This window comes from Corvus brachyrhynchos, unplaced genomic scaffold (genome assembly GCF_000691975.1).
Source record: "Corvus brachyrhynchos isolate BGI_N302 unplaced genomic scaffold, ASM69197v1 scaffold466, whole genome shotgun sequence".
Taxonomy (NCBI): domain Eukaryota; kingdom Metazoa; phylum Chordata; class Aves; order Passeriformes; family Corvidae; genus Corvus; species Corvus brachyrhynchos.
In genome coordinates, this window is record NW_008238635.1 from 1,596,224 (window position 1) to 1,605,486 (window position 9,263).

The 9,263-nt window shown below is 47.1% G+C and overlaps 1 protein-coding gene across 13 annotated transcripts in view; it reads left to right on the forward strand.

Moving 5' to 3' along the window:
- RASAL2 (RAS protein activator like 2) overlaps positions 1–9,263 on the forward strand; it is a 168,135-nt gene that overhangs the window by 143,304 nt on the left and 15,568 nt on the right. For 11 of the 13 annotated variants that reach the window (XM_017737426.1, XM_017737425.1, XM_017737422.1 and 8 more), the window contains 5 exons: positions 880–1,024; positions 3,682–3,826; positions 4,711–4,947; positions 5,607–5,808; positions 8,097–8,296. In XM_017737426.1, the coding sequence (XP_017592915.1) occupies positions 880–1,024; positions 3,682–3,826; positions 4,711–4,947; positions 5,607–5,808; positions 8,097–8,296 (929 nt within the window). The remainder of the gene's footprint in view (positions 1–879; positions 1,025–3,681; positions 3,827–4,710; positions 4,948–5,606; positions 5,809–8,096; positions 8,297–9,263) is intronic. The other 2 variants (XM_017737421.1, XM_008636126.2) reach the window with 1 other exon arrangement.

The following is a 9,263-nucleotide window of genomic DNA, read 5'->3' on the forward strand; positions in this document are numbered from 1 at the left end:
CCTGCTGTGTGAAGTTTTGAACCTCTATTTATCAGAAGCACCGGGTGGCTCAGGCTGCCATAAAGCTCCTAAGAGGCAATTTGTTCTCTGCTGATGAGGATGCAGCTGGATGTTCCCAGTTTGCACCAGGTGAAAAGAATTCTCTTGGATTTTGTTGAAAAGAAACAGCACTAATGGCCTGAAAACCAAGAGTACTAAATGTCATTGACTCACATAAAGTTATCACTTCAGGAAATAAATAGTACTGTAGAATTAGACCCTATATCAAGAGGTCATTCTCTGTATCAAGGCTCACTGACAGTTCCTGCCTGGACAATTGAATACAGTTCAAGATAAGCCATATAGATAACCAGCAAGTGGAATGTTAACTTCTTTTTTCCCAAATCCTAAACCACTTTTGGTTTGTGAATTTAATTTATTAAGCCATTCTTCTTATTTAAATATCATCAAACTGTACTAACTTGTGCATCACTTCCAATTTGGATTTTTAAATCCATGTTGGTATGAAATATTCCTTATAAAAAGATACATATAATAGCACAGTTTCTTTCAGCAGACAGAGCCTCTGATAAACAAACTGGTGAGAGGTTCTGTTCCAGAACTAAACTGAAACACAAGCTTGGCTGTAAAGGCTTTTTTTTAGAGACTTTTGCTTCACCCTTTATAATTTGTGACCTGTATCATTCTCTAAGTATAATAAACCCAAGAGGAGCCCTGGCTGTTTCCTTGGCCCTTAGTTCATGTAGCAGCTGCACCCCTTTGTCTCATGCTGAGCTATTTTTTATTATCCTGACATATCCTTCCTTCTTGGCTTCTGCCATTAGCCCGGCACGACTGAGCTGGCTAAAATCACCTTTGCCATTTGACCTTTTTCCTCAGGACTTCTTGACAGATCTGGTGATGGCTGAGGTGGATCGTTGTGCAGAACATGATGTCTTGATCTTCAGGGAGAACACACTCGCTACCAAAGCTATTGAGGAATACCTCAAGCTGGTAGGACAGAGGTACCTCCATGATGCACTGGGTAAGAAACTCCCTGTCTGCCACCTGTTTGCACGGCAAGGGCTGACCCTGAACTGTGTCTGCAGCTGGCAATGTGGGATGGGACTGCCTCAGCACTCAGCCTGGGTCTCATACACAGAGAGCACACTGTCCTGTTCTCAATGCCCTGTGGCGCCTGCAGGAGTAGCACCCAAAGCAAAGCAAGCTTGATTTGATGTAGTTGAGCCCCTCTTCAAGTTTGTATTACCATGTTCTGTTTTTCTGGGTAGCTTTGTTTTGTGCTCTAGCATGTTGAGGAGGCATAACACTGCAATTTCTTTGTGACCAACGGTGGTTGTTGGGTCTGATACACAAACAGGCTTTAAAAAGGGGTTTTGACACATAGTCCTTCGAGAGACAAGGCCAGGGAGCGGGGCTGCAAGGCTGCCCAGCATCCCAGGGCAGGAGATCAAGATGCATCCTGTCTGGGAAGCCTCTTGCCTGTGTTTATCCCGAGTGCTCACTGTTCACTGACTCATTAAAACTGCCTGGCCATCCCGTGATCTCCTGCTCCATTCTCCCCACCGGCTCTTCATGCACACTGTTATGTGCCAGGGTGGACTCTGATAATTTTGTTACTGTCCCCCCTCCACCAAAAGGCTCTGCTCTAGTCATAAGCCACGGCCTTGGGAATTCCTGGCCACACAAAGACAGCAGTAAAGGGGACCAAACCCAGGCTCGCTGTCTTCCACAGACACACCACAGTCGGCCTTCAGCAGCTCCGCACAATCTTCCCTACCCACAACTGCACAACAAGCCACCCCACCCCCTGTTGTTTCTGGGATGGAGAAAGCTTTGGAAATTGATACGAGAGAAACAAGATCAGGCCAAAGCCAAGTCCCACACCACATCCTTTCACAAAAAGAAAAGAAAGCCAAGCAGCTTGCTTTCCCAGCAGTCTCGCTTGTCCTCAGCAATCCCAGACGCTGGCAAGGCATCAAGGACATAGCTGGCTGAATTAGTGCTCCAAGGGTCAGCATAGCCAGCTCTGTGATTATATCCAGTTTGGCCATTTCTGAAGTGTAATGAGCCTCTTCTGGTAGTCTTACTCTCCTGGGTGGAACCGCTGAGCGTAAGTCACAGTCGTGGGCTCTCACCTGGTACAGAGAAATGAGCAGCCTGGTACTTGGGGCTGTGCTTCCCAGCAGGCTGAACATCAGCTGTGGGACCACTCCATTACAGCTGACTGCGAGCTCCTTAATGTGCACTAATTGCATAAAATATTTTAACATTAATTATTCCTAATACATCATTTAATGCTGAGTGATAAGATGGTAAATCATAGGCAGGAGAGATGGAAAATGCCCCTGAGGTTGTCCAGCCTGCCTGTCTATAGCTCAGGGCAGCGTTGCTTATGACAATATCCCCATCTAATTCTTGGTCAGATTTTAAATGTCATTTTACTCAGCTGCCCTGTTCTTTGAAAGGATTAAGGACACCGTGGTTGGTGTTAGCAATGTAACGTGTCTGTAAGGGAATCTTATATCTGATTATAGCAAGGTCTGGTGGCCCACAAAGAGTAAGTTTCAAATATGTTTAAGGATAAAAAACACTATCCAATAAACAAGAGTTAAAACAGAATTGGTTCAACAAAAGTGATGCCAACAGTTTTGCAAATAAGAGATGTAGATGCCCTCAGCAGAAATGTTTTGGACCCCATCACCAAAAAAAAAAAAAAAAGTGGTGCCTGCTTTGCTTGCAACAACCCCAGGCTGAGATTTGGGGAGGGCTGAGAGGTGTTTAAGGGGTTTTAGGAAAGCAAATGCTAAAAACAAACCCCTTTTGCACAAACAAGCCTTGTGTTAGCTCAGAGCCAGCGAGATCATCTGAGGAGATGAACTTGAAAGACATTGAATCATTAAACCAATGAATAAAGAGTTTTTCCTAGTGAACACCCAGCCGTTTAAAAATCACTTGGAATGCCTGCATAGAGAGGAGGGAAACTAGTGAGTAGTTCATTCCAGTCTGCCAGACAAAGGCAACTTCATGTGGCTCGTATGTGAGCAGTTTCTGTTGTGATGCCGGAAGGGAAGGGTGACAGAAATGCCATGGAGCTTTGAAAGATGCAGGCCATAAAAATGCTGTAAGGTGTTGATATAAGAGGCTGAGAAAATTAGCAGCATTTAGCTCGTGCTTGGGTATTACTCTTATTCAAGAGCAAGGTGACACGTTTTAAAATTACCAAAAAAAAAGTCAGATTTAGAAATAATATAAAGAAATACCATTGCCAGCATGTTTCTTGGGGAAATTATGAAGACAAATAGCACACGGCTTCATTCCCAAGACTGTGGATACTTTTGTAGTCGATAACACAGTTTGAATACCAAGTCAATGCTCCTCTCTAGGCTATAAGGGAAGTGCCTGCAGGCTTGCTAAGCAAAGCCATCCTGGTTCTGCCCCTGTGCCTGCGGGCAGCGAGGGCACGGGAGGCTGCAGCAGCAGCAGAGCCCAGGCTATGCTCTGTTGGGAAAGGGCTGGGAGGAGTCATGTGCCCAACATCTGGTGTCTGGAGGCTGTGCTGCAGACACTCAGAGCAGGACAGGCAGTTGCCAGGGAAAGACATGAGCAGGATTTAAAGGTGTGTCAAGTAGGCTTTTCCTGTAACTTACCCTGGTTTCTCATCCTCTTCCCTTTTTCCAGGGGAGTTTATCAAGGCTGTGTATGAGTCAGATGAAAACTGTGAAGCAGATCCCAGCAGGTGCTCACAGAATGAATTAGCAGATCATCAGTGCAACCTGAAAATGTGCTGTGAGCTGGTCTTCTGCAAGATTATCAATTCTTACTGGTAAGGCACCTTCCTTCCCTCCCTTTGTCCCCATTTGCTCAGAGGTGCCTGTTCCTCCTCTGAGGGTGAGAGAGCAGCACAGGGAAGGGAGCACAGACCCATCCATCTTCCCAGGCTGCCTTTGTCCCCTTTCCTCACTGCCTTCCTGCATGTGACTCCAGGTTGCAGGTGGAGCTTGTGCCCAGACTGAGGGGTCCCAACGCACAAACCACACCTGTGGGGGCTTCTGCCCAAATCCTCTGCCAAGGGAACGCATACTGAGTGTGACTGGATAAGGAGGGAATAAAGTGAGAAGATAACAGCTTAGCTTGGACTTGGCATAAAAAGCTGCAAGTTTTGATGTGTACAGAAAACTTTTAGACCCTTCAGATGTGTGGAATTGAAACAGGGAGGAAGCATTGCAGAGAGATTTTTATTAATCTCTGTTTCTGAGTAGCAGTGGAAGAAGAGGGGCCTTTGTGTTTTGGCATGAAGCACAGGCATAGTATTGAGAGCTTAACAAGCAAGGTAAAACTGTCAGATACGGAGATGAGCTCAGTTTGGGTGGGTTTGTTTTCAGGATTCTAACACCCTGTTTGCTCCAGGGTAGCAATGGGTAAGTAGTTCTTAGCTTGCAAATCAGCGTGTCTGGAAATGGCTTCACTTAGCACATACGAACTATATGGGGTGTTTTATAGAGTACTTAAGTGTCACCAGATTAAATGGGGATTTTTGAATAGATGCCTAATGACATTACCTAGCCTAGAGAGAAAGAGAGAAAAAAGGAAGGTAAAAAAAGAGCTGATGTTTTCTCACAGATCAGTATTGCAGGTGACTGATCACCAGTTCAACTCCTTGCATCTCGTTGCCAGTGCGATTTTATTTCCCGTTGTTTTGCTTTTCAGCGTGTTCCCTCGTGAGCTGAAGGAGGTGTTTGCCTCTTGGAAGCAGCAGTGCCTGAACAGGGGCAAGCAGGACATCACTGAACGCCTGATCAGTGCCTCTCTGTTCCTCCGCTTCCTGTGCCCTGCCATCATGTCTCCCAGCCTCTTCAACCTCATGCAGGAGTATCCTGATGAGCAGACCTCTCGCACGCTCACCCTCATTGCTAAAGTTATCCAGAACCTCGCCAACTTTGCCAGGTAGGTGGTGCCAGTGAAACTGAAATCTGTGGCGTGCAAGGAGAGCCCTGACTCCTAGGTGTGCTCCCAGGCAGCTGATTCTCTGGCAAACTGAAGCCAGCTTTAGGAAAGGGGGACTCTTCTCACCGAGATGCAAACGCTGTTCCCATCGAGACTCCTCAAATAAATTCTCCTTGAGAATTCTGTGGAGGGGACACATCATAAAGCCAAGAAGAGTCATGCACTAGCATGTTAGTGTATGTGTTGTTTCAAAAGGAAAGAAGCCTGTTCCCACCAAGGATCATGATTTTCGTGCTCTCTCCCTCCAAAATTCCCAGCTGAATGATACAAAGGGCATGGCACGTCTCCTGCACGGGAGGAGAGAGAGAGTATCTGTGGGAGGGAAGGGGGAGAGATGTAATTTGTAATGTAAACAGTGAAGTAGTAGTATTTAAGTAAGTACCACAAAGCAGTGAATCTCTTAAATTGTCCATGTGGTTTTTTTTTTCCTCCAAGACTTCAAATTCTTCAGATTTTGAATTTTTTTTTTTTTTAATACTCCAAATCTTCAGAAAGGCAGGTCTAAAGTAAAGGGTTTAAGTAATTGTCTGTAAGCACTTGTACTGTTTTTTGGTGTGGAGGTTATTGTCTGGGTTTCCCCCCACCTCCCTTTCCTACAGGTTTGGTATTAAGGAAGAGTACATGGCTTTCATGAATGAATTTCTGGAGCATGAGTGGGGAGGAATGCAACGTTTTCTGAGGGAGCTCTCCAACCCAGATACCATCTCGAACATGCCTGGATATGACGGCTACATCGACCTGGGCAAAGAGCTCTCCGTGCTGCATTCCCTCCTCTGGGATGTTGTGTCCCAGGTTGATAAGGTAAAGCTGTTTGGAGGCCCAGGGATGGTGCCATAGCAACAGTAAACACTAGGGAATATCCAGGGAAAGCAAGAGCTTTGGAGGGGAATGTTTGATAGTGGCATGTCACAACCACTCCTTCAGCGATTTCGGATCAAGGCCTGCAGCAGGGTGTGTGAGGTGGCTGGGCTTCAGCAGCAGGGCAAACACTCTGCAGAGCCTTTGGGAAGGTCAGGTGCTGAAAGCATTGCTTAGAAGTAGACCTGGAATTCCCTGGGCAGCCAGTCCTTTCTCGTGAGCGAGCTGGAGGAAAGGGAGTGCGTTGGGACAGAAGAAGGCCGTGTCGGGGTGCCCTTTTGGTGCTAAGGGAGGTGCCTCCCTGCACCCCAGTTCTGATGGAGGAGTGAGTTGGCCCTGCAGAGCTGTTCTCGTCAACAACCCGATCCAAAGCCTGCTGAGATGGTCTCATTTGTAGTCTTTGATTCTGGCACACAAGGAATGCCACGTAAAGAGGGGGATCCACTCCGAGGGTCCTCCTGCAGCACAGCGAGATGCCTTGTGCTGTGCACTGCGCTGGGCTCCCATGTGGTGCCCACGTTCTGTCCTTCTGATCCCAGGGGACACCACCAGCAATAAACACAGCCTCCATTTAGCTCTGGAAGGAGGAAAGGCAGAGCTTTGCTCTTCCTTAGCTATGTGGGTTTGCAGGAACCAAAATCATTAAAATCTTGATAGCAAAGATAGATGATAAGGCCCAGAAAAGCTGAACTGTGAGTCTTTTTTTTTTTTTTTCCAAGTGCTTGGAACTATTCCATACTTCAGTTATTAGAGGTGCATTATTTTGTCCATATTCTATGTATATTATTCTTTCTTTTGAAACTGGAGAGGTAAGGTGAATAGCAATGCACTCCATTTTTATTGCATTAGGGTTTGCCAAGGTAGTTATTGCTTGGATATCTATTTTTTCACAGTACTTTATTTAAAAGAGAAAACAAAAAACTGAGCTTGTTGCATCAGAGTAAATTGAAATGTCCTTGACTCAAAAAGACAGTCTGTATATTAATCATGATTTGATAACGAGTCATGATCTTGTTTTTCAATTTACCTCGTACACGTACACAGTGTACATTCCAAATGTATGGATGTGCATTGCCCTTTCTGTAGGTTACATGTATGGGTCTATCCTAGCAGGCCCTTGAGAACTGGTACAGTGGTTTCCTAAAAAGAGAATTAAGGGGTAAAGTTACATGTGTTATGGCTTTACTGCAGGGAATGACTGGGAAATAATGAGAGGAGCCACCCTGGCAATTTTAATAGCCACAGTGCTGTATGAAAGTGTCTGTAAAGAGACCTTTCTCTGGGGCCAAACTGGCTGAATACCTGCTTACGGGGAAAACAAGGGTATCTTTGAGAAGAACACTGGTTTTGTAGCAGAGTTTTAATTTTTAAATAAATCTGCAGCTCCTTCACCTTCTTCCTGCAGTCCCAGGAGGCTGGAGATGCCCTGTAGCTCATCTCCCAGCAGTGGCCCAAAGGGGTGAGAAGCCAGGGCCTGGAGGAGCAGCCTTCCTCGCTGAAGGCCAGCTGCTCTTACCCTCAGCCTGGCCAGCACTGAGCTAACCTGTAACTGGAGCCACACATTTCACCCCATGCTGGTGGGGTGATATTGGGATGAGGATTGCTGACGCTCTTGTGCAGTTATTGTTCATGTTTGGGTAGGGAACAATGGCTTCATTGTTGACAAAGGTGCAAAAGGAGATGGCATCCGCGTAGGATACCAAAAACGAAAGGCTTGTGAAGTGAAAACCTTCCCTTTCCCCATCACCCTCAGCCCCTGCGACCTTCTCATGATCCCCCTCATCTGTTGGCATGCATTTCCTTCACCACGTTGACACCCTTTGCCTGGAAAATTCCCCCCACCGGCTGCTTCTGTAGCCTTTGAATGCCCTTCAGTGAGCAGATGCCGTAGTTTTCACTTTGACCTCACCCAGCCGGGACTCAGTGTGCTTTGCATGATAGTTTTGCATTGGAATGGCAGTAGTTTTGTTTTGTTGAGCATGATTTTTATTTTTGGGGGTCAATCCTAATTTCTTTTCTATTTCCTTTTCTTTCCTCAATGTCTGCTGCACCCCGTTTCGTCTCCTCCATCCATCTCGTCGCCGTCGTTGCGCTGCTCCATAACACTGCATTGCGATCCTGGCACACCCGCACACAACCACCCACCCTCCTTCCTTCCACTCCATCCCTCCGCCTCTGTGCACCGTTACCAAAAAACCCTGGCGGATGTCGTGGTGCTTGTATCCAATTAGGGTGAAAATTCCTTCCTACAGGCAACCGTGGCAAAACTGGGACCTCTCCCTCGTATCCTTGCGGATATCGCAAAATCCATGACCAACCCTACACCCACGCAGCAGCAGCTGAAGCGTTTTGCGGAGCACAGCTCCAGCCCAAACGTCGCTGGAAGTCTCTCCTCGGGACTTCAGAAGATAACTGAGGACCCCACCGATGGGTACGTCCCAGCCAGGGCTCGAGGGCGGCTGTGGGGTTGTTAAAGCTGGGAAGAGTTGGAACTGGACGATCGTCAAGGTCCCCTTCCAACCCAAACCATTCCGTGATTCTGAGGGTTGAGGGCTTCATCACCTGAGCTGGCTGCGCAGCCCCGCTGTGGAATGGGGAGCTTGGGCCTCTCTCACGGGGACTACACCATCCCAGTCAGAGGTGCACAAGGTGGCACTGGAGACCTGGAGCTTTGGACTTACCCAGGACTCAACCGCATCTCTGGGAGCCAATGACGTGAGCTGATAAAAAAGCACTTCTGTGATTTCCTGCCAGCCTGAGTGCACGGTCAGCCGTAGTGTTTCCTTCTGGCCATCAGGCTGCTAATGGAAAAACTGAGCTATAGGTGAAACTTCCTGCCTGTGGAACAGCCAAAAATAGTCCCTCCTGTGTTTGGGGCAGCATTTCTCACACTGGTACAGCTGTTAATCTGGAGCTGTGACACGGCAGAGCTGCAAAAGGGCTCGGCTGCTGCAGAGCCAGAGTAGTACCTGTGCTGTCAGCTACAAGGGCCAGTTTTGTCACGTGGAATTCTATGCCCTTTGAGATTACACCCAGCTCTAAAAACCTTCACACACCTCCTGCTAAAATTTAAGGCCTCCATAATAACACGGAGTCATAGAATCATCAAGGTTGGAAAGAGTATCAAGTCCAACCATTAGCCAGGGCCACCACTAAACCATGTCCTCATGTGCCACACACCTTCCAAGGATGGTGACTCCGCCAGTGCCTGGGCAGCCTGAGCCAGTGTTGGCAATCCTTTGGGTGAAGCAATTTTTCCTAGTACCAAATTTAAACCTTCCCTGGCACAACTTGAGGCGATTTCCTTTTGTGCCATCTCTTGTTACATTATGGCAAAGGGTTAAATGGCAGCTGAAGTCTTGCTGGAGACAGAAGTGACTGAGGGGGGAGGATTTAGC